The sequence below is a fragment of the Hemitrygon akajei genome, chromosome 7, assembly GCF_048418815.1.
Source record: "Hemitrygon akajei chromosome 7, sHemAka1.3, whole genome shotgun sequence".
NCBI classification, from domain to species: domain Eukaryota; kingdom Metazoa; phylum Chordata; class Chondrichthyes; order Myliobatiformes; family Dasyatidae; genus Hemitrygon; species Hemitrygon akajei.
Window position 1 is genome coordinate 30,801,336 of NC_133130.1, and position 26,006 is coordinate 30,827,341.

The 26,006-nt window shown below is 41.4% G+C and overlaps 1 protein-coding gene across 9 annotated transcripts in view; it reads left to right on the forward strand.

Moving 5' to 3' along the window:
• The window catches only part of LOC140730325 (muscarinic acetylcholine receptor M3-like), a 327,953-nt gene that overhangs the window by 231,571 nt on the left and 70,376 nt on the right, over positions 1-26,006 (forward strand). Inside the window, exon 1 of one of the 9 annotated variants that reach the window (XM_073050585.1) lies at positions 6,616-6,673. The exons of 7 other annotated variants lie outside the window; for them this stretch is intronic. Coding sequence is in view for 1 of the 2 variants with exons in the window: in XM_073050579.1 (XP_072906680.1) it covers positions 7,488-7,513 (26 nt within the window). In the remaining variant the exon portion in view is untranslated. Of the gene's footprint in view, positions 1-6,615; positions 6,674-7,428; positions 7,514-26,006 lie in introns of those variants that run through there. One more of the 9 variants, XM_073050579.1, reaches the window with a different exon arrangement.

A 26,006-nucleotide genomic window follows, 5' to 3' on the forward strand; every position in this document is an offset into this window, starting at 1 on the left:
CATTTAATTATGACTTGCTTTTCAGTAAGGACATGATAGCGTAGCAGTTAGCACAATGCTTTACCGTACCAGCGACCAGGGCTCTACTCCTGCTGCCGCCTGTAAGGAGTTTATACATTCTCCCTGTAACCACATGGATTTTCTCTGGGTGCCCGGTTTCCTCCCACAGTCCAAAGATATACCGGTTGGTAGGTTAATTGGTCATTGTAAGCTGCCCCATGAAATTAGGGGATTACTGGGTGGTTTGGTTTGAAGGGTCAGAAAGGCCACACTGTATCTCAAAAAATAGAGTCATAGTGTCACAGAAAAGTACAGCACAGAAATAAGCCTTTTAGCCTATCTACTCCATGTCAAAACCATTTCAAAGGCCTACACCCATCGACCTGCACTGGGACCATAGCCTTTCATACCCCTACGTTCCATGTACCTATGCAAACTTCTCTTAAGCATTGAAATCGAGCTCCCATGCAACACTTGTGCTGGCAGCTCATTCCACACTCTCACGACCCTCTCAGTGAAGAAGTTTCCCTTACATGTTTCACTTTTCACTCTCATCCCATGACTTCTGGTTGCAGTCCCACCCAAGCTCAGTGGAAAAAGGCTGCTTGCATTTTCCTAAAAATACTCCTCATAATTTTGTATACTTCTATTAAATCTCCTTTCAGTCTTCTACATTCTAAGGAATAAAGTCCTAACCTGTTCAGTCTTTCCTGATAGCTCAGATCCTCCAAATGAGGCAACATCCTTGTAAATTTTCTCTGTACTCTTTCAACCTTGTTTCCATTTTTCCTGTCGGTATGTGATCAAAACTGCACACAATGCTCCAAATTAAGTCTCGCCGATGTCTTCAACATGACATCCTATCTCCTTTATTCAATACTTTGATTTATAAAGGTCAATAAATAAATAATAAAAACTAAACTGCTATTAGAAGCACAAAACATGGTCAATACTCATCTTCCTAATCCAAATACTTGCTCAGTGATTGGTCCCTAGACTCAAGGAACATGCCAACTCATTCACTTTAATTTGTTCATGGTTCCAGAAGTAGTCTGGATCGGGTAAGTTGTCTCATGAGGAAAGGTTAGGTTTGTGTCAGCTGGAGTTTAGAATAGTGAGGGAAGACTTGATTGAAGTGTATAAGATCCTGAGGGTTCTTGACAGGGTGGATATGCAGAATGCGAGAATTTAAAAAAGATCGCCCATGTAAGACGGAGACAAAACATAATTCTACCTGTCAGAGAATTATTGATCTTTGGAACTCTGTTTCCCATGGAGCAGTGCAAACAGAATTACTTGTGGCAGAAATGCACATTTGAAATTACAGTCAAATCAGTCATGGCCCTATTATACGACAGAGCAGGTGGGACGGTTCAAGTGAACCATTCTTACTCCTGATTTTTCTGGCCCTTTCAAAGGTTGATTGTATGCAATTGTGCTGATCACATTGCGCAGTTGGTCCTCTGGCAGAGTAACTAATTACCATCTTGCCTCACCAGCTGTTAAACCAAAGTTCAATCCTCAATTGATGCCATCGACAAACAGAAGACCTTTCACCCCTTGCTCATCCAGTGCCCACCTGCCTCTGTCTTAAGAATATTCTGAGACTCTGCTTGCTCTGTTCTTTGAGAAAGACGGTTCCAAAGACACACGACACTCTAGAGATAGATATGCATAAAAAATTACAAGTTGCAATAAGAAGTATTTTCAAAGAATAAATAAATAGTGAAAAATTGAGCAAAATAGTGAATTGTTCATTCAGAAATCTGATGGTGGAGTGTGCCACTTCAGGAACCTGTGTCTCCTCCCTGTTCTTAGTAATGAGAAGAGGGCATGTCCTGGATGACTCTTTTACTATCAGTGACCACCCCACCCCGACATTCTTGTTTCTCCCACTAGAAGAAACGTTCTTTGCACATCTAGATTTCTCTATGTGTTCTTCAGGAGTGAAACGTGACCAAAAGCATACAGTGTAGTGAAAGCTACCAAAAGAGGGAGGAAGAGGAAAGCTGTGCTTGTATGAGGTTTTCAGAGATGATTTATCGGACTCTCTCCCCAGCATGGTTCCATGAGCCTTAATGCAGGGTCCAGGGTCCACAAAATTCCTCAGAGCTGCCGCCCTTGCATCATTGGAATCTGAGAAGCCGTGGGACAAATCCCAAGTTTACACTTGTAAACAGGGTTTTGCACTCTAAGCTCTTAAAGAATCTGTGATCATGGGCCAGGAATCAGCATTAAGACAATCACTGGCTTGTGGATTTGTATTAGTGCTCCTGATTTTTACCACACAAGCTGTACAATTGAGTTTTGAAATAGTAATGTACTAACAGGCAGGGCATTTATCTCAAATTCATCGTATTACTAATTAAAATAAATGAATTAACAACACCATTAAACTAGCGTAGGAAGCAATCTCAGACAGTTAATTGTTTAGATAGTATCCCATTACATAATTACAGCTTCAGTGATACATTAAAATCAGAGTTAATGTATGCCAAGACATTATAAATAACAAGTTCAGGAAGAGCTCCTTAATAGCTGCAGAGCTATAAAAGATTTGCGATACAATTTGGACATCCTTGCCACTCTCCCATCTTTACACCAAGCCAAGGTCCTCTTCCTTTGGACGGCTCCTCTTGCAATGTGTGATGTCACCTCTTAGCTTACACACTGCTGAAACAGCTTTGTCTCTTTGGTAAGTGTGAGTGCATCCATTTGGATGTGCATTGTCACTGTCAGTCACCCAAAAGGAGATCCCTGGCATAAGTCATCAGACCACAGACATCCTGGCTCATATTGCTGGTTCCAAGCGGGAGGGAAGCTGCGGGCTTGCCACTTTTCCTTTTTTACTCTTTTTCCTTCAATGTGTCTTTCTTTGACCTTCAAGTCTAAGTTTCTCCTTTGACGTAGACTTTTGTTTGGTGAAGGCATTGCTACTGATGGTGAGTTCCTGTCTGTGTCATTTTCCTTATCATATGCCACCAGCCTATCGTGATAGTCCATCACGTGGCATTTCATTTCATGATAGCATGGAATTCAATTTTGATGGCATCAGACAGGATCTGGCAGGCAAAAAGATGCTTAGTAAGTGGGAAGCCTTCAAAAGTGAAATACTGTGAGTAGAGAATCTATAAGTTCCCATTAGAATAAAAGGCAAGACTAACAGACTTAATGAACCTTGGTTATCAAGGGATAGTGAGACATGCTAAAATAAAAGAAGGAGGCACATATCAGGTATAGGCAGATAGGACCAAATGAGGTATAATGAATGTAAAAGAACACTTAAGAGTGTAAGCAGGAGGACTAAAAGACATCGGAGGTTGCTCTGGCAGACTAGGTGACAGAGAATTCTAAGGGCTTCTATAGCTATATTAAGAGCACAAGGATAGCATGGGACAGAATCAATCCTCTTGACAATCAGCATGGAGTTGAAAGAGATCTTATTTTTTTCATCTGTATTTACTCAAGAGACAGACATAGAGTCTACGGAACTGAGGGAAAAGAGTAGTAAGGTCAGGGACTGTACTCAAATTGCGGAAGAGAAAGTGCTTGCTGTCTTGAGGTATACCAGGGTGGATAACTCCCCAGAACCTGACAAAGCATCCCCTTGGTCCTTGTGGGACCCTGCAGAGATATTTGAAATGTCCTTAGCCACGGTTCAGGTTCCATTCACATCTTCGTCCATTCCCTTTAGCCTCTCTCACATACTTAGACACTGGAATGCTGAAGTCAGTTTTCTAAATTTGTTGAGGGGGAGGTGAGGGTGAAGAGTACAGCAAAGTACAGGAGTGCATTAATAAATGATTAGAATCGGAAAAAAATTGGCAAGTGAAGTTCAGCACAAGTGAATGAGATGTGATTTTTTTGGTAGGAAGAATGAAGGGGATAAATTAGTATCTAAGGATAAAGGGTAAAAAGTATTAGTATAAATGGTAAAAGAGAAAGTCGAGGGTAGATATAGGACCAATGAAAATGACGCTGGAGATATTGTAATGAGAGACGCAGAGATGGCAGAGGAACTGAATGCATATTTTGCATCGGTCTTCACAGTGGAAGACGTCTGCTGTATACTGGACATTCAAGAGTGTCAGGGAAGTGAAGTATGTGCAGTGAAAATTATGACTGAGAAGGTGCTCAGGAAGCTTAATGGTCTGAAGGTGGATAAATCTCCTGGACCTGATGGAATGCACCCTCAGGTTCTGAAGGAAGTAGCTGGAGAGATTGCTGAGGCACTAACGATGATCTTTCAAGAATCGTTAGATTCTGGCGTTGTACTGGATGACTGGAAAATTGCAAATGTTACTCCGCTATTTAAGAAGGGTGGGAGGCAGCAGAAAGGGAACTATAGACCTGTTATCGTGACATCAGTGGTTGGGAAGTTGTTGGAATGTTGAAATCAATTGTTGGTGGTGAATAAGATGAGTGCAAGGTTGGCATTCATTTCTGGAGGCATAAAATATATGAGCAGGGATTTGATGTTGAGGCTCTATAAGGCACTTGTGAGACCATACTTGGAGTATTGTATGCAATTTTGGGCTCCTTATTTTAGAAAGCATTTACTGACATTGGAGAGGGCTCAGAGAAAATTCACAAGAATAATGCCAGGAATTAAAACTGTTACCGTATGAGGAACATCTGGCAGCTCTTGGGCAGTATTCCATGGAGTTTAGGAGATTGAGGGGGGATCTCATAGAAACATTCTGCTGAATGATAAAAGGCCTGAACAGATTAGATATGGCAAAGTTATTTCTCATAGTAGGGGAGTTTAGGACAAAAGGCTATGACTTCAGGATTGAAGGACGTCCAATTAGAACAGAGTGGGGGAGAAATTACTTTAGTCAGAGGGTGGTAAATCTGTGGAATTTGTTGCCATGAGCAGCTGTGGAGGTTGAGCCATTGGGTGTATTTACAGCAGAGACAGATAGGTTCTTGATTAGCCAGGGCATCAAAGGGTATGGGGAGAATGCAGGGGAGTAGCGGTGACTGGAAGAAATGGATCAGCCCATTGTTGAATGGTGGAGCAGACTCGATGGGTCAAATGGCCTACTTCTTCTCCTATATCTTATAGTCTTATGGTCTTATGGAATTAATTCCTCTTCTGGGCCACTTCTCTAATCCTTGATTTATTAAATATTTGTCCATCTCCAGTTTTACATACTTCTTATGATCTAGCTCCCACCACCCATCAGGGTAGAAAGTTGCAGGTATTCACCATCCTCTGTGAAAAGAAATTTCTACATTTCTCGATTTTAAATTACCAGCTCCTTAGCTATGTTGCCCTTAGCTCTGTCCCATTGTTTGAAACTCCCCTAGAAGTGAAAACACCCCAACATCTACCCTGAAAAATCCCCTTAGGAGCTATGTGCTTGAACCCTTCATTCTTCTAAAGTCCCAAGTAATAAAGACACCCATAGGACATGCAAATTAAGGGTGTAATGGTAAACCTTGATTGGAAGAAGCAGGAAGAGACTTACGGAGTGTATAAACATGAATGGGCTAAATGAACTGAACGCTCTGCTTCTGTGTTGTATGTCCCTTTTAATTCTTCCACCTTATTTCCTCTGGTAGAAATGTGTTTTTCTTGCCTCAAGTATTCATCTATCTTCCCTCTATTACATTGCTGACATTTCACTTAACTGTTCCATGTTAGCAGGTTCCATATGCAGACTACTCTCTGGATAATAAGAAATTGTGACACTTGCAAAGTGAGTCCTCAGGTTTGTTCCCAAAGTGACAGAGTGCTTCCTGTCCTGACATATAGCACTGCCAGATTTAAGCTGTGAAAAGTTACTTTTAATTTTGATGACCTTTGTGATATGGTTGGAATTTCTGACTAGGTGTTATCACTTTTGGCAGAGGGTGACAGAAATTTGTGCCAATTCCAATATATTCAGACAAGCTTGATTATTTAAATATCAAATAGTATGAGAATTTATTTAGAATATTTTGTGATAAATTAGTGACGGTTGCAGTACGACACTAATTGTTCTGCATAGGTCTTGTACGAAAAAGTAACGTGAAAACATCTCACGTGCTTCCCAATAGAGCTGACAGGTTGTATCCCATCATCTGATTAAGTTTCTTCTGTGCAAAGCTACTTTATAGGGGAAAAAAGGTCAAGGGCTTAATAAAATATCTGTCTTTGTACCTGTTACCAATAGTTTTTATTCTCAATCTCTCTACACACTGTGAAAACAGATTAGAGAAAGATGAACTATTGGATCTATAGTCATTTACCTAATGGGACAAATGCCTCCAGATTCTTAAGAGATTGTGAATTATGTTGATTGTGCCATGTATGGTCCTTCCTATAATTCAAGGTAACATGATACTTAATGTTTCACAACGGGAGATACTGGTTTACTCACTAATTTCTCAAAGGAAAAAAGAAATGTCAGTGATAATTTATGAAAAGTTTTAAAATTAATGATTGACAATTAATTGAGGATCTATAAGTGAGTCTGCTTCCTCAGATCACATCATTACATGGGTAGTACAAAGCTTCATATAAGCAAGTATCACTTGGTTTGAGCCATCCTTACTTAATCCTTGGCATACATATTAAGTTTCCCTGTAATAAGGTGGGGCAGCAGTCACTGTAAAAAGCAAGCAGTCATTTGTTCACAGCTCAGTGTGTGGGAGACTTGTGCTGCGATGGGTGAAGAACTACGAGGTAAGAAACCTATTATCCTTTACTCAGTTCATTATGTGTAAAGTGTTTCCTACACTCGCAAGCAATGTTGACGGTCAGAGTACTTTAAACGAGGGTGATTTTAAATCAGATAGGAAGTCAAATGATTTGTATACTGGGAATGTTGAATGCAATGAGTAAGATTTGATGGTGAATGGGAATCTTTGCCAGACCTCAGCATTAAGTATCAGCTCTTTCCATGTCAAACATTTAAGTTATTGAATGAAACCACAGTGCTTTATAAATAATTATATAACAAACTCAAAAAGAAAAATCTAGTGTTGAACTTATTTTCCTGAATAAGACAGCTTAGGTAAGCAATACAAGGAAGCAGATTACCTTAGTATTGAGAAAACGGTAGAATATAGTGAAGGGAATATTATCTGATTGAAGCAAGGCAATGGATTGCAAAGGATGGGATAAATTAGAAAGTTAACAGATGGCTCCTAAAGTTGTAGCAATAATGAAATATTTTTCACTGTGAGACTGGCATAACGTTACTGAGTTGTATTTGAGTAAGGAAGCAGCTGCTTGACAGCAAATGGCAAGTTTAATACAAAGGTGTATCAGAAGTGGCAGGACAGGTAAGGGGGATCTACAAAGATATAGAAAGTCTCAACAGTAATTTTATAGCAGAAAGATTCATTGAAGTGTAAACACAAGAAATTCTGCAGATGTTGAAATATAGAGCAGCACACACACACAATACTGGAGGAACTCAGCAGGTCGCGCAGCATCTACAGAAATGAACGGATTAAATATTTCCGGCTGAGACCCGTCGTCAGGATTGGAATGCATGAGGGATGGTGCCAGAATAAGAAGGTAAGGGGGGGGGAAGGAGGATAAACTAGAAGGTGATAGATAAAGCCGGGTGGGTTTATGATTTGCCTCTTCTCCTCACCTGTTATCACCTCCACCTGGTGCCCCTCCTCCTTCCCCTTCTCTCATCGTCCACACCCCTCTTCTATCAGATTGCTTCGTCTCCAGCCCTTTGCCTTTTATGCCTATCACTTTTCAGCTTCTTTACTTTATTCCCCCCTCCCCCACCCACCTGGCTTCATCATTCACCTTCTAGTTCGTCCCCCTTCCCTTTCCCCCACCTTCCTAATCTGGAATCTTCCCTCTTCCTTTTCAGTCTCGATGAAGGGTCTCGCCCTGAAGCATCGACTGTTTATTCACTTCTCTAGATGTTGCCTGACCTGCTGAGTCCCGGCAAAATTGTGTGTGTGTTGCTCAAGATTCAGTAATGAATGAGTAGAGTCAGCAAGGAAGGTGAATGATCAGCTTGTAAAAAACAAGGAAGGAAGTTGGCAAAATATTCTGGAAGAAAAAAATAAACATTCCTGTGTTTCATCATAGTCCAAAGAAAAAAAATCAATATGTGAAGATGTATGTTCAAGAATGTTTCACATTCCTTTATGTTTACAAAGGATCTGAGAAAGTAGATATCCCAAAGTGCATGTCAGCAGTGAATTGATTTTGAAACCAGCTCTCACCCAGAACATCTCCATCTTTTCAAATCTATTTCACCCTAAAGCAACAACTTAGACTAGCTCTTTAACAAGAATGTTAATCATATCTGGAGATATCGATAACCTACAGGAAAGATATCAATATGCCTGAAATGGTGCAGAGGATATTTACACGGATGTTGCCAGCACTTTAGGACCTGAGTTATGTAGAGAGAAAGATTGAATACATTAAGACTTTATCCACTAAAGCACAGGAGAATTAAAAAATCATACAAAGCTATACAAAATTATCAGGAGTATAGATAGGGAGAATGCATACAAGCTTTTTCTTTAGTTTGAGAGACACATGACTGAGAGGTCATGGATTTACAGTGAAAGGTGAAATATTTAAGGGGAATCTGAGGGGTAGCTTTTTCAATCACAGGTTGGTGTGAGTGTAGAATGAGCTACAGGCAGAAGTGGTAATAACAAGTTCAACTGTAAAATTTAAGAGAAGTTTGGATAGGTACATGGATGAGAGAGGTAGGGAGTGCAATGGTCGAATGCAGATAGATGTGATTAGGCAGAAGACCAGACTGGCATGGACTAGTACATTAGCAAGGCTTCCCAAACTGGGGTGCACAGACCCCTCAGTTTATGGTAGGAATTCAGAGCATAAAAAAGGTTGGGAACCCCTGCACCAGAAGGACCAAAGAGCTTGTTTCCGTGCTGTAGTCATATATTACTCTGTGAATCTATTTATTCTTGTGCTTCTGTGTGTAGCATGAAAAATGGGGGAATGTGTAGGCCATTCGGCCCCTCAGTTTTATTTTTCCTTTAAATATGATTGCAGCCAGCCTTCTACACTCAGCACCTGAGGCTCCGTAGCCTTGTAGGAATTTTTTAGTTTACATTGTGCACTTATATTCTACTGTTACTGGTCCTGCCACTATCATTCTTCTCTCTGTAATAAGCACACTAATTACCACTCAGTATGTGTACAGCATAATCGTGTTTGCCACTATTCACTCTAAGTCCAGATGCTGCTCAACAGTTCAGGCAGCATCTGTGGAGGAAAATAGACAGTCCACATTTCTTATTTATTTATTTATTGAGATGTAACATGGAATAGACCCTTCCGGCCCTACGAGCTGTGCCATCCAGCAACCGCACCCCCCCCCCACCCCCCACCCCCAATTTTACCTTAGCATAATCATGGGATAATTTACAATGACCAATTAACCTACAAGCCCGTATGTCTTTGGACTGTCGGAAGAAACTGGAACACCCTGAGGAAATCCACGTGGTCACAGGGAGAATATACAGGCTCCTTACAGCTCCCAGATCCCTGCCTCTGTAAAGCGTTGTGCTAACCACTACGCTACAGTGTCACCCACTTCTGCTCGAGACGACATGAAGTGTCAACTGTCATCTCCCTTCGACAGATGCTACCTGACTTGCTGAGTTTCAACAGGTTTTTATGTGGCTCTTCATTCTCTTATGTCTCTAAGTGCAGATGCTATCTAAGTCTTAAGATGTATAAGACTAGATTGACAGGGATGGCCTGCTTCATTATTTGGAGTGTTACCCTATGCACCCAATAGTAATCATCTCTCTCTGATTTTATAATGAAAGCATCTGACACATACCTAGCAAAACATTGCCTTGAAGTCAGGAGTATTTCTTTCAATGAATAACTGGAATTTTCAGCTTTGTCCTTGTTTGGGATCAAACTTTGATGAGTTTGGGAGCTGAGAAAACATGAGGAACCTGCAAAGGCCATTGTTGATCAGGTTATTGGGTTAAATACTACATAGTCAGACTGCCAATATCAAGTCCTGTCAATACTTCAGTTGGAATTGGCCAGATTGGAATCGTCCTGTTTCCCAATACACACATGAAGCATTGACACCATTGTTTGGTGGATATCAGCACTGTGGCTGAATTGGAAAAGCTTGGGTAGATACAAGTGCTTCTGAAATGCATATCTACAGCACCACGGTTGGATGTATGGTCTTCACTATACCCAGTGCCCTCAATGAGTTTGTAATACTGCCCATGTCTTTCACAGTGAAGAAAACACTAGCAATATGCCAGAAATTTGAGAGTGCCAGGGTGCAGAAGTGAGTAAAGTTGCCATTACTAGGAAGAAGATACTTAGGGAAACTAAAACGTCTGAAGGCAGATAAATCACCTGGAGCAGAGATGGCCTACACCCCAGAATTTTGAAAGAAGGGGCTGAAGAGATTGTGGAGGCATTAGTATTGATCTTTCCGAATCAATAGATTCTGGCATAGTTCCAGAGGATTGGAAAATTGCAAATATCATTCTGCTCTTCAAGAAGGGAAGGGAAGAAGAAAGGAAATTATGGTTGGGAAGATGTTGGATTCAATTATTAAGAATGAGGTCTCGGGGTACTTGGAGGTACGTGATAAAATAGGCCGAAGTCAGCACGGTTTCCTCAAGGGAAAATCCTACCCGGCAAATCTGTTGGAGTTCTTTGAAGAAGTAACAAGCAAAATATACAAAGGATAATCAATAGATGTTGCGAACTTGGATTTTCAGAAGGCTTTTGACAAGGTGCTCCACATGACACTTCTTAACAAGTGCCCATAGTATTACAGGAAAGATATTAGCATGGGCAGAGCATTGACTGGTAGGAAGGAAAAAGTGGTTGAGGGGCAGATAGTGTAATGGAAACAGGAAGGCTGCAGAAGGACTTCAACAGATTAAGAGAATGGGCAAAGAAGTAGCAGATGGAATACAGTGTCAGTGAGTGTATGGTCATGCACTTTGGTAGAAGAAATTAAGGCATAGATGACTTTCTAAGTAGAGAGAAAATTCAAAAATCCAACCTGCACATGGACTTGGGAGTCCTTGTGCAGGATTCTCTATTGGTTACTTTGCAGATTGAGTCAGTGGTGAGGAAGGCAAATACAATATTAGCATTCATTTCAAGAAGATAAAATGTGAAAGCAAGGATATAATATTTGAGGATTTATAAGGCACAGGTAAGGTCTCACTCAAAGTATAATGAGCAGCTTTGGGCCCTTTATCTAAGAAAGGAGGTACTGACATTGGAGAGCATTCAGAGGAGGTTCACAAGAATGATTCTGGGAATGAAAGGGTTACCACATAAGGACTGATTAATAGCTTTGGACCTGTACTCACTGGAATACAGAACAATGAGGGGTGACTTCATTGAAACATCTTGAATGTTGAAAGGCCTCAATAGATTGATGTTTCCTATGGTAGGGGTGTCTAGGACCACAGGGCACAGCCCCAGAATAGAGCGATGTCCATTTAGAACAGAGATGAGGAGGAATTTCTTTAGCCAGAGTAGATAGATAGATAGATAGATAGATAGATAGATAGATACTTTATTCATCCCCATGGGGAAATTCAACATTTTTTCCAATGTCCCATACACTTGTTGTAGCAAAAACTCCTTACATACAATACTTAACTCAGTAATAATATGATATGCATCTAAATCACTAACTCAAAAAGCATTAATAATAGCTTTAAAAAAAAAAGTATGGCGAATCTGTGGCATTTGTTGCCACAGGTGGCTGTGGAAGTTAAGTCTTTAAGTATTTAAGGCAGATGTTGATGGGTTCTTGATTAATCAAGGGATGAAGGGTCATGAAGAAAAGGCATATGAGATTGAGGCTGAGAGCTAAATTAGATCAGCCATGATGAAATGGCAGAGCAGACTCAAAGGGCCAAATGGCCTCATTCTGCTCCTATATCTTATTGTCTAACACAGTGCGTTAGTTGATTTTTCTGAAGATTGTTATTTTCATGGATTATATGTTATTGCCCTTTCTTTAGAATAACAACAGTTTGTGTTTACTAAAGATTCAGTATGTCAGAGGCTTTTAGTGGGTGGAGACATTCAAGTTAATACCTGTTAGTCTACATCCAGTTCTTAATGTTATTAAATGATCTCTAAAAAGTGTAATCTTTGTTGACATTTAGAGTACTTTAACCAGTGAAGTTATCATGCTGGCATTTCAAATGATCTGTTTGTTAAGAATGTTGAATTCAGAGAACAGGATTTAGAATTAGAATGGGGATCTTTACTGGATGTCAGCATTCATCATAAATGTTCCATGAACTGTTCTCAGGAGGAGGATGCATGTTTGAACTAAATTGCAAAAGTTTCAGTTTTGACTCTTACACTTATTTGTCTGGCTCTACCAGCACTGAGAATAGAGATCTCCGTGAATCCTCCTCCTGAACTTACTCACTCAATCTACAGCATTATGCACATGCTATTTGCACTCTATACAATCACTTTGACACATGAGCTGTACCACCGTCTGGGATTGGCGTTGGTTCATTACTATTGTCGCATGTATTGAGATACAGGCAGTCCCCGAGTTACGAACACCTGACTTACGAACGACTCATACTTACGAACAACCTGCCATAGAGCCTATTATATTGAAAATCTGAGTTAAATACAATTTTTCATAATAATGGACGCACACACTACGTTGTGATGTACCTGCTCTGACTTGCATACAAATCCGACTTAAAGACGGACTTAGGAACGGAACTCGTTCATAACCCGGGGACTGCCTGTACTATGGATAGCTTGTTTGTGTGGCTGTAGGCATATCATGCTACACATAAGTACATGTAAAAATGAAACAATAAAGATGAACCTTTACAACCATAGAGAAACAAATAAAGAACAAAGGCCATATGACATAAATTGCAAGATAAGAGTTAATATGTAGCATATGAGAGGGGTGATGAAGACTCTGATAACTCTGGGATAGCAGTTATCCCTGAGACAACTGGTGAGCACTTTGAGGCTTTTGTTTCCTCGGCCTAACAAGAGAGGAAAAGAAAGAGAATGCCATGGTGGGAGGGGTCCTTGGTTACGTTGCCCCTTTTATTCAAGTTAGTATAAAGAGTAGATGAGAGAACAGAGGGCAGGCTGGTTTGCACAATGCACTGGACTGTATTCACAGTTCCCTGCAGTTTCTTGTGGTCTTGCCATGTTAGTCTGTGATGCATCCAGGTAAGATGTATCTGTAAAAATTGGTAAGACTTATTGGAGATGTGTGGAGTTTTCTTAGCCTTCTGAGAAACCTGAGGAATTACTGTGTTTTCCTGGCAACAGTATCAACATGACTGGGCCAGGACAACTTGTAGGTGATGTTTCAATGATAGATTTGCCAGGCGCTACATGTAAGCTTAAGACAACCTGATCAAAGGGATACAACTAAATATCTCAAGCTAAATTTGCTCTCAAGTTCCCACCTATTACATTCTACACCCTGTGGCCACTTTATTAGATATATCTGTTTGTTAAAGCAAATATCTAATCAGCCAATCATGTGGCAGCAACTCAGTGTATAAAAGCATGCAGACATGGTCAAGAGGTTCAGTTGTTCAAACAAAACTTCAGAATGGGGAAGAAATGTGACCTAATTGACTTTGATTGTAGAATATGACCATAAGATATAGGAGCAGAATTAAGCCATTTGGCCCATCCATTCTGCTCTGTCATTTCATCATGTCTGTTCCAATTTTTCCCTCAGCCAATCTTTTGCCTTCTCCCCGTATCCCTTCATGCTCTGACCTATCAAAAATCTATCAACCTCTGCCTTAAAATATACGTAAAGAATTGACCTACACTCTCTGGCTAAAGAAATTCCTCCTCAGGCTGGGTCCTCTGGTCTTAGACTCTCCCACCATAGGAAATATCCTCTCTAACAAGGCCTTTCACCATTTGATAGGCTTCAATGAGGTTACCCCTCATTCTTATGAATATAGACCCAAAGTCATCAAACTCTTCATATGACAAACTGCTCAATCCTGGAATCATTTTTGTGAACCTCCTTTGAACCTTCTCCAGTTTCGCACATCCTTTCTAAGATAAGATAGATAGATAGATAGATAGATAGATACTTTATTCATCCCCATGGGGAAATTCAACATTTTTTCCAATGGCCCAAACCTGCTCACAATACTCCAAATGAGGCCTCACCAGTGTTTTATAAAGTCTCAACATTACATCCTTGCTTTTATATTCTAGTTCTCTTGAAATGAATGCTAACATTGCATTTGACTTCTTCACCACAGACTCAACCTGCAAATTAACCTTTAGGGAATCCTGCACAAAGACTTTCAAATCCCTTTGCACCTCAGTTAATAGTCAACCATTTCATTTCTTCTACCAAAGTGCATGACCATATACTTCTCAACAGTGTATTCCATCTGCTATTTCTTAACCCATTCTCCAAATCTGTCTAAACTTCACATAGTAGCAACTCAAAACATAGAAGTATTCAGGCGTAGACCAGCAGTTTATTTGTTGTTCAGGCTAAACATCAGAATGGGGAAGAAATGTGATCTAAGTGACCTTGACTTTAGAATGATTGCTGGTACTAGGTGGGATGGCTGAAGTACCTCAGAAATTGCTGATCTCCTGGGATTTTCACACACAACTGCCTCTATAGTTTACAAAGAATGGTACAAAAAGCAAAGGAAAAACATCCAGAGAGTTGAAGTACTGTGGGTGAAAATGACTTGTTTATGAGAGAGGTTAGAAGAGAGTGGCTCAAGCTGACAGGAAGGCAAGAGTGACTCAAATAACCATGCGTTACAACAGTGGTGTGCAGAGGAGCATCTCTGGACACACAACACCTCAAACACTGAAGTGGGTGGGGTACAGCCATAGAAGACCATGGGTATGCACTCAGCAGCCATTTCATTAGATACAGGAATAAAGTGGTCACAGTTTACGAGCATGTAGCTTTGCTAGAGTTACAATTGTTCCTATAATACACATTACACACACATTACTTTTCAACAGCTAAGCACCAGCTTAGTCCTGTACCAGAAAGGAAAGGGGTTATTCTCTCTCAACATCTAGAGTCTATCTGATGCAGGTCGAATGCAAGGGCTAATCTCTGAAAACATGATGCATTGCTGAGGTGAATGAATAACCCATGCAAATTGGAAAAAAAATGCAGTAAAAAGGTCATTGTTTATGCAAATAATTGTTTTTGTTTGCAATATTGAATAATTTAATTATATATTAAGTGTAATTTTTATTTCATGGTGTGTTCTATTTTTGTGATATATTTATTTTCAGTGGGGAGATAAAATGAAGAGGAGGGTGATTGCAAACACTGAGAACTGTGCTCTTTTGCAAAGGTGACCATCATTGTTACCTTTGGGAAGGAGGTACAAAAGCCCGAAGGCACACACTCAGCAATTCAGGAACAGCTTCTTCCCGTCTGCCAACTACTTATTATTTTTCTCTATACTTATTTATCATGTATTTCATTGTAATGTTGCCATAAAGTTCACAAATTTCGCAACCCTATCCCAGTGATACTAAATCTGATTCTGATTCTGGTAGAGCAGATGCTGTAGCTCCCTCCCCCCCACTTCCCTCTCCCCAGGCTGCCCCGCGGGAACCATGAAAAGCACAGCAGAGCAGGTGCCACGATCCTGCCGTGTGCTGCTAAAGCTCACCATTACGAGAACGCAGATGAACTGGGATGTCATGGCACAGAGAACGGTGGGACTGCATTTGGAGAATGTGTGCAGTTCTTGCCACTATACAATAGGATGTATGTGACTGAGCAATAGGACTCTCAGAAGAGATTCAGAGAATGTTGCCAAACTGGAAGGTTTGAGTTATAAAGAATGACTGAATAGGCTATGAACATTTTCCCTGGAGCGACGGTGGGTGACAGTAACTTCAAAAGAGATATATAAATCATACAGGAGGTGGTCACAGCTGCTTCCTAGAGTAGGTTATAGGTTAACATAATTGGTGGAAGTGTACAGAATTCACAACCACCGACATTGAGTTGGGGTTTCACTTTACTCTGACATGATGACTTCCAGCGCACTTAGTGTTCAGTTTTATTTTGGCATTCAATAAATGAGTTGCTGTGGATTTTTTCCCTGAACAAAAACGTTTCCGTCGTTTTATTTGTGAAAGCCTGCACTGACGACCCCGATGCTCCAGGACGATTCCAGAGTTATTGAAAATGTCAGCCAACACAGTCGCTGTGAAACTGCAGCAACACACACAAAATGCTGGTGGAACGCAGCAGGCCAGACAGCATCTATAGGGAGAAGTACAGTCGACGTTTCGGGCCGAGACCCTTCGTCAGGACTAACTGTAATAAGAGATAGTAAGAGATTTGAGAGTGGAAGGGGGAGGGGAGATCCAGAATGATAGGAGAAGACAGGAGGTGGAGGGATGAAGCTAAGAGCTGGAAAGGTGATTGGCAAAAGGGATACAGAGCTGGAGAGGGGAAAGGGTCTTGGGATGGGAGGCCTAGGGAGAAAGAAAGTGGGAGGGGAGCACCAGAGGGAGATAGAGAGCTGGCAAGAAGTGATTGTGAGAGGGACAGAGAGAGAAAAGAGAGAATAAATAAATAAATAAATACATACATACATACATACATACATAAATAAGGGATGGGGTAAAAAGGAGAGGAGGGGCATTAACAGAAGTTAGAGAAATCAATATTTATGCCATCAGGTTGGAGGCTACCCAGATGGAATATAAGGTATTGTTCCTCCAACCTGAGTGTGGCTTCATCTTGACAGTAGAGGAGGCCATGTATTGACATATCAGAATGGGAATGGGACGTGGAATTAAAATGTGTGGCCACATGTGATCCTGCTTTCTCTGGCAGACAGAGCGTAGGTGTTCAGCAAAACGGTCTCCCAGTCTGCGTCAGGTCTCACCAATATATAGAAGGCCACACCAGGAGCACCGGACGCAGTATACCACACCAGCCGACTCACAGGTGAAGTGTTGCCTCACCTGGAAGGACTGTCTGGGGCCCTGAATGGTGGTGAGGGAGGAAGTGTAAGGGCAGGTGTATCACTTGATCCCATGATCCTCTCCCTTCTCCAGCTCTGTATCCCTTTTGCCAATCAACTTCCCAGCTCTTAGCTTCATTGACGCCTTTTGAGGTCCCTGAGTGACGGTTTGACCATGTCAAAGTGGACCTTGTTGGTCTTCTTTCCCCTCCTTTGGTTTCATGCACCTCCTTACCATGGTAGATTGTACCACCAGGTGGCCAGAGGTTATCCCCCTAACATTGATGAAAGCTGCAGACGTAGTGCGGGGGTACATCAGCACCTGGGTGGCACGGATTGGCTTGCCATCTGATATTATTTCTGACAGTGGTCCCCAGTTCATTTCAGACCTCTGGGCTGGGCTGGCACAGAACCTCAGCATTAGGCTGCTCTGAAGGGCTTCCCTGACCGATGAGTGTTGGCATGATAGACTCCTGTGGGTCCTGCTGGGGCTCAGAACACCTCCAAAAGATGAGCTGCAGTCGTCCGTGGCTGAGTTGGTGTACAGGCAGCTGTTACAAGTGCCAGGTGATTTCAGTCCTGATGCCATGAGGTATTCCTCCCAACAGTGTTCCACCCTCCTCGGTAAATTCAATTCCTATTCACCTATTCCTGCCTCCCATTGTGGCGCACAGCACTCTTGGGGTCTTGTTGACCTACATTCCATCTTGTTTGTTTCATCTGCCACGTTGCTCACCAATGTCCCCTTAGGTCCTCTTATGATGGACTGTTCCAGGATTTGGAACAGGGAGAAAAGAATTTTAAATAAGAGGAGTAAACCTGAACATACTTCAGTAGATGGCCTTAAACCAGCCCACCAAGTTTTGGAGGATTCCACTACCATGCCCCTGGTATCACCATGAGCATGTCAACACACCTCTGGATGAGCCAGGGGTATCTATTGTTCCTGCACCCATGGAACACAGGGCTTGAGCCGTGCAACAGGCTTTAGTGTAGGGTAATGTCATTGGGAGGAAGTACATAATTCACAAACAATTACATTGAGTTGGGGTTTCACTTGAAGAGGCTGGTCTGACGTGATGATGTAATTATGTAAAGGACTTTTAGCGCGCTTATCGTTCAGTCTTTTTTGGTGTTCAATAAATGAGTACCTACAAATGACTCCTAAACTAGAGGGCACAGGTTTAAGAGGAGACGGGAATATTTTAAAGAATATACAAGGGGTAATTGTAATGTATGGATCTATTTCCTTTAGAGCAAAGACCCTCATCCATTAGCACTACATATTGATCTGTTATCTGCACGTGTGCATTGTTCTCTCTCTCTCTTCTCACTGCAATGTGAATACACCAGTTAAAGCCATTTCCCTTGTGCGTGCTTTTATTTAATTGATATTTAATTGTGTACAGACACAACAAATTGGCGACGAGTACAACCCTGAATGTCAGGAAATATCACAGACTGCACCGACAGTTACGGGATCAAACACCGAGAGTTAAACAGCACAAGATGGCTGTCACACACACCAACAAACATGAGTACAGTGAAAGATGCGCTGAAATTGAAGTTAAAATAATGTGGTGATGGCTTCAATCAGGAAAGTTGACGAATTTGACAGTGCTAATGAGGACTGGGAGTTCTATATCAAGAAGGTTGAATTGTATTGCAATATGAACAAAGTAGAGGGCCAGCAGTTTTCAGATATATATGGTTGAGAAAAATGCCACTAGACTGGTACTCAATCAAAGCTCTCAGTGTGACGTGAACAGGCAATGGTAGCCCAAATGGTAGTACTAACCAGAGACTGTCACAGCTGCTTAATGCTAATGAGAAGGGGATTGGTAAACTCAAAGGCATGAAGGCCAGAATGGAACTGGATGAAGCACCAATACCAAGATTCCATAAAGTGCATCCAGTGCCTTACGCACTATGTCCTAAAGTGGATGTTGAACTGCAGAGCATGGAGATGTCTAGAATTCTCTCCAAGGTTGAATGGAGCAATTGGACCATGGTCCTGGTGAGCAACAAAACAAAGGCCAGAGCTGTTTGCATATGTGGGGATTTCAAACTGAGCATCAATCCGGTGCTGCATACTGTGCAGTATCCCCTGCCACAAATAGAAGATATGTTTGCACCTTTGGTAGGTGAGGAGGTGTTTTCAAAGATTGACTTAACACAAGCCTATCTGCAAATGAAGTTCCTCACAGTCAACACTCACAAGGGATTGTGCCGGTATAACCATCTCATCTTTGGTGTGGCATCAGCTCCAGCAGTTTGGCAAAAGGCATGGAACAAGAGCTCCGAGACATCCCAGGAACACAATGTCAGATTTAATCAGATTTATTGTCAGTGGCATGTGATGTGAAATTTGTTAACTTTGCTGCAGCAGTTCAATGCAATACATAATATGGAAAGGAAAAAAATAATAAATAAAATTTTTAAAATATAATAATAATTCAATAAGTAAATCAATTACAGTATACGTATATTGAATAGATTAAAAAACATCCAAAAATCAGAAATACTGCATATTAAAAAAGTATGTTGTATATTAAAAAAACCTTTATAAAATCATTGTAACTGGCGAGAATGATGAAGAGCTCATCCAGAACCTTGTTTCGGTGCTTACTGGACTGAGTGAGAATGGTCTGCGTGTAAAGAGGGGGAAATGTGAGTTTTTCAAGAATGAAATCTCATACTGTGGACACGTCATTGACAAGCATGGCTTATGTAAGTCACAGGAGAAGACTGAAGTGGTGCTACAGGCATCCAAACTGGAAAATGTGTCACAACTCAGGTCATACTTGGGCCTTGTAAACTACTACCGCTGGTTTCTCCCAAACATTGCTACAGTGCTGCATCCATTGAACACACTGTTACAGACAGGAGCAAAGTGGGAATGGTCAGAAAGATGTGAAAAAGCATTCAAGGAAACACAGAGACTAATAACATCCAATGAACTGCTCACCCATTATGACCCATCCTTGCCCTTCAGACTGGCATGTGATGCATCTCCTTATGATCTTAGAGCTGTTTTGTCACACACCATGAAAGATGAATCTAAATGCCTGATTGCATTTGCTTCAAGATCACTGACGAGCACAGAACACTACTAGGCACAGATCAACTGAATGGCCCTTAGTCAAGTATGGGGAATAAAGAAGTTCCACCATTACCTCTACGAACAAAAGTTTACTCTAATGATAGATCACCAGACCCTGGTGTCCATTTGCACTCCCAGGAAGGGAATTCTAGTGATGACTGTCACCTTGTTACAATGTTGGGCACTATTCCTAGGAGCCCATTCTTATGATATGGGGTTCAAGGGTATCAAAAAGCAGAGCAATGCTGATGGTTTGCCACATCTTCCACTATTGGCAACTGAAGAAGAAAATTCTTCATACCGTGACCCAGCAGAAGTGTTCCACACCACATTGGTGGACCAGTTGTTAGTAACAAATGCCGAAATACAAAGGGAAACAAGGAATGACCCGACATTGTCAAAAGTCTTTGAAATCGCCCTGCAAGGATGGCAAGCTCATGGGAACTCTACGTTTCCAGAGTTCTGAACAAGACAAGACCAAGTGTCGGTATGTCAAAGAACGCTGATGTGTGGAACTTGTGTTGTGGTTCCATCTAAACTGCGCATCAGATTGTTATAAAATCTGCATGAAGGAGACCTGGGTACAGTCAAGATGAAGAGTTTCGCCCGGAGCTACGTGTGGTGGCTGGAAATAGATAGATTGAAGGCTTGGCCAAAAGCTGTTCAGGATGTCAAAAAGTTCAACATGGACCCCTACAGGCACCGTTACACCCATGGTCATGAACTCTGACTATTTGTGAAGAGAAATGGCATCAGTCATTTCAAGTCAGTTCCTCACCACCCAGCAATGAATGGGTTGGCTGAAAGGTTTATCCAAACCTTCAAGAAGTCCAAGAAAGCGAAGGACAAGGAGGATATTTCTCTACAGCACACAAGGGGGACAACTTCCTTTTTGTGTATCGGAACTCTATTCATGCGACAACAAATCAAATGCCTGCAATGCTGTTTATGAGCAGAAACCTGAGATCTCGCATGGACCTCCTGAAATCAGATCTACAGAGGGAAGTGCAGAATAAACAGTTCAGCCATTTGCCAAGTGAAGCAGCAAGGAGCTTTGACAGGAAGTCCTACCGCGTGAGTACTGCGAAGACAAGTGGGCACCCAGTAGGATAGCTACAAGAACTGATGTACACATTGGCTGTTGGAGATCATAATGGAGACGGCATGTGGACCAGATACTGGATGCTCAATCGAAGAACACACCTGAGCCAACTGCATCCTACAAGACAGACACATTACAGTCACCAGACTTGCCTCTCAGTGATGTCACTGACAACAGTGTGACACACGAAACCAAGAACATTGTCTTAGAAAAGACACCTACCAAACCTGGTGCCACTCCACAGGTCCAGAGGCGCTATCCTGAAAGGAACAGAAGACTGAACCTTTAGAACGGAAGTTGTTATGGACTGTTATTGTGAAAGCGTGTAGATTTGGAATATGGGTTTATGAAAGGGAAATTGAATGTTTTTGTACATATACAGTTTATGTTACATTAATCTAAAGGAGGAGGAAGTATATTGTTTGGATCTCTTTCTTTTAGAGCAATAACTCCCCCCCCCACCCCACAAACTGATATTTGCGCATGCTCTGTTTTCTACGCATGCATGTTGTTCTCCCTCTCAATGCAAAATGAATACACCAGTTAAAGCCATCTCCTGTGTGTGTGCTTCTATTTAATTGATATGTATTTTTTACACAACAGTAATTTTTTCAGAGGGTTAGAAATGTTAAGCAATCTGCCAGAGGAAATGGTAAACACAGGTACGATTACAACTTTTAATGAGCATTTGCACAGGTTCAGGGAGAAGTATGTTTTATAGGGATGCAGGTCAAATGCAGGTGAATGGAACTTGCCTGGGCACACATCTTTGCAGCTTGGAGAACTTGGACTGAAGGGCTTGTTTCTGTGAACAAATGAGAAGGAGCTGGAAAACGAGGGGTGTCATTCAAAATTGAGCTTTTCAGCCCAAGCTATCCATGAAGAAAACATAGAAGTGAGATGCAAATAACACCCAGCTACTTCCCCATTCAATAACAGTCTGACAGCTGTCATAGAATCTAACTGGGCTTTACTATGCTTTGTGCAAAAACAAAACATACCATGGCATTCAAGGAACGCGGAGCATTCACAAGTAAAATCAAGCCACATTACAGATCTGAGTCAACCAATCTCCTTTGTTTCTTTCTTTAGTTCCTGGCCCATTGTCCTTATGTTTTTGCATCGCAGTGACTGTGACACGGCTGATGAAATATTGTACACTTCCAAAAGAATTGAATGAGGTTCCAGACGGTCCTGGAATTTGAGTGTCTCTGAAATAAAATTGCATACATTTGGAAGTATTCAGCAGATCTTCGAGGAATAAGGCAGAGGTAATGTTTCAAGTACTTGCCTTTCATTAGAAATAGAAATGTGGTGGAAGATGGAAAAGCCAATAGGAACTAAAGAGAGTTAGGGTAGAGAGCAGAAGAAACTGAATTACAGGTGGGATGATGGTGCAATGTGGAAGTCGTTGGTTGATCGGATAGGAAAAGAGGCAAAAGGTTCATGTCCATAAGGTGAAAATGAGAACGATATCTGATGCTGCTGAACCCCACAGTGATTGAATCCTGACGGTTGGGACATGCTGATTTGGAAGATAGTTTTATGGGAACAATTTTCAAGCTTGCAAGAAGAGCAATCAAAATGGAAATGAAGTGATTGACTGAGTTTCCAGTTGCCTTTAAATGACAGTAAGGTCATGCTGTAGTTGAAGAAGACACTGTTGAGTCATGTGTTTAGGTTTAGTCAGCGTGTTATATGGAAATACTGTGTTTAATTTGTTACGTTATGGGAAAGATGATATAGAACTTGAAAGAACCCAAAAGAAGATTACAAGGATGTTGCCAGGACTTGAGGGACCAAGTTATAAGGAGAGATTTGATAGGCTAAGATTTTATTCCTTGAAGAGCAGGAGACTGAGAGATGACATTACAGAGGAGTATAAGATCTTGAGGGCCATAGGGTAAGGGAATTCAGTGCTATAGGGATAGGTTTAAGATTTAATAGGGAAAGCTTTACAAGAGACCAAGTTTTCCTGCAGAGGATGGTGGGTACTTGGAATGTGCTGGGACAGGATGTGGTCATGTCAGGTAGAGTAACAACTTTGAAAAGGCAGTTGGACTGGGACATGGACTGGAAAGTTTTAGAATGTTATGGGCCAAAAGCTGGCAAATGGGACTAGCTTAGATGGGCATCTTGGTTGGCATGAACCAGTTGGCTGAGATGCCTGTTTCCATGCCATGACTCCACCTGGAATCTCAGGGATATCTTTTTAGACTGATCTAAAAAAAAAATCTGCAGATCAGTTTTCAAATCAGTGTTTGGTCTCCCTATTACAAAGGAGATTAAATGTCAAGCAATGAACATAGGATATAATTTTTTAAAATCATGTCAGATAGCTATATGTGGTGATGGACAGAAAGGGGAGGCTTGTTGTTGGTAGTTGAGGGGTGTATGAGTGCAGTCAGGAGAGAATGGTCCAGTTGGGTGTTGGTGGATGCTTCAGCATGATGTATCAAAAATGTTGGAGGATGATCCACTGAACATGAAGACTGATGGGATGGAAGATGATTGTGAGGAAGACTGTGGTGGATGGTGTAGAGGTGCTCGATGAAGCCATCCCCCAATTTATGATGGTCTCACCAATGCTGGACACCATAGACGACCCCAGCAGATTTGCAGGTGAGGTGTTGGCTCACCTGGAAGGACAGTTTGGGAACTTGAATGGAGGTGAGGGAAGAGGTGTATGGGCAGGTGTATGCTACTTGACCTGTTGAATTTCTCCAGAGTTCCGTCTGTGTTACTTTAGATTTCCAGCATCTGCAGACTCTCTCGTGCTTGCGATTAGCTATATTGTTAGCTTCAGTGTAGTGTGAAGGACTACAGTGTGTAAGAAGATTGATAACGTAAGCAACAGATCACTTTGGAGATGCAGAGATGTTAACACAAGCAAAATATGGAATAGCTTCTGGAAATGGACCGGCTGGGAATGCTCTGAGCCAGGTTGGGTGATTGTAAGTCAATGGTTTATACAGTAAGTTCTGAAAGCCTTTATTAAGTTTAACCTTATGCTGGGTTTACACCACATTCTGTTGTTGACTCTGTTACTGGGATGTGGAGAGATGTTGTCGTCACGTCTTTATTTGTGGCAGATCCTTTACCTTTCCTGGGAGTATACACCTGTGACAACCCTAAATACAAAAACCTTCTTTACACAACTGAGTAATATTGACAGAAATACTGTTAGATTGTTCAAGTACTTGAAACCCTGCCAATGTTGATTGCAATGTCAATGTTCCAATGCATTGAGAATCAGCACCTGATTATATTGACTGGCATACAAATGGGTTTGTGCTTTTTGCTTTGGCTAACAGTGATTTCTTACCCACCTAATCTCTTTTCCCAAAGCAGCGAGGGATCTCAGACTCCTAGAGTCATTACAGATGACCATTCCTTCATCATGTCTTGCTGCTGAGCAATCAAATCAGCCCCCCAACCCTATCACAAACAGGAGAAGATCTGCAGATGCTGGAAATCCAAGTTACACACACAAAATGCTGGGAGGAACAGCAGGCCAGGCAGAATCTAGGAAAAAATTTGGCCCAAAACATCAAATGTACTCTTTTTGTAGATGCTACCTAGCCTGCGGAGTTCCTCCAGCATTTTGTGTGTGTAGCCCCACAACCCTGCCCATTTGTCCATTGCTCTCTGCAAGTTATTTTCTCTCAATGCTTATTTAATTCCTTCATCAAATCATGGATTGAGTTGTTCCAATGATTTTTATACACAGTGAGCAGATCTTAGCCACAATCAGTATTAAAAAAAAAAGTTTATCCTCAATATCCCTGCCCCTTTTGACCATTATTTTATAGCTATGTCCACACAGCACATCCTCTTGAATCACATCCTAATGGAACCGGATTTTTGCCAATTACTCTAAGCCATTCTCTCTGAACTGTTTCCATCACATTAACATCCTTCCTTAAATACGGAAAGCAATGCTGTGCACATTAGTCCAGAAGTGGTCTCACTAATGCTCTAATTCACTCAACTATCAGCTCTTTGCATCTACAGTCAATTCCCTTAGCAATATGTTTGTGTTCCACATTAGTTGCAATATGTACTTACTAACCTTGTGTTATCATGCACTAAAACACCCAGATTCCATTTTAACTCAGAGATGCGTAGTCCCTCACATTTTGCCATTGAATCATTAAGTGTTACATCATAGAAGCAAGCCATTTGACCCACAGCCTCTATTCTAACCATCAGGCCTATCCATGCTAATCCCACTTGCCTGCATTAATTCCATATGCTTCCATGTATTGCTCATTGAAGTACCTGTCCAGGTACTTTGTAAGATCTTATTGCTATTCCTCCCTCCGTTATCACATCTGCAAGCTCATACCAGAGACCAAATATGCTTTGTGTAAGAGATTTATCTTTCAGATCCCCGGTAAATTTAGCCCTTACCGCTTAAACTGATGACCTTTACTTCTATACATTGCTAGCATGGGAAAGAGACTCTGTCCTATCTACCAAAGCATAATTTTATATACTGCCATCATGTCACTTCTCAGACCCCCTAGCTCTTGGGAAAACAGACTCAGCCTATCCAATTTATCCTTATAAGTTGTGTCCTCCAAACTAGACAATATCCTTGAGAAAATTTTCTGCACTTCCTCTAGCTTAATCAGATCTTTCCTTCAGTGTGGGGACCAGAACCACACACATTACTTGAACTGTGGACTAACTAATGTTTGGTATAACTGTAACATGATATGCCAACTCTTCTACTCCATGCCCTGTCCAATGAAGGCAAACATGTCATAGAGCACAATAGGTCAATGGCAGATGAAATCTCAATAGCTATCCACATGACTTTAGACCACCTGCATAACACAA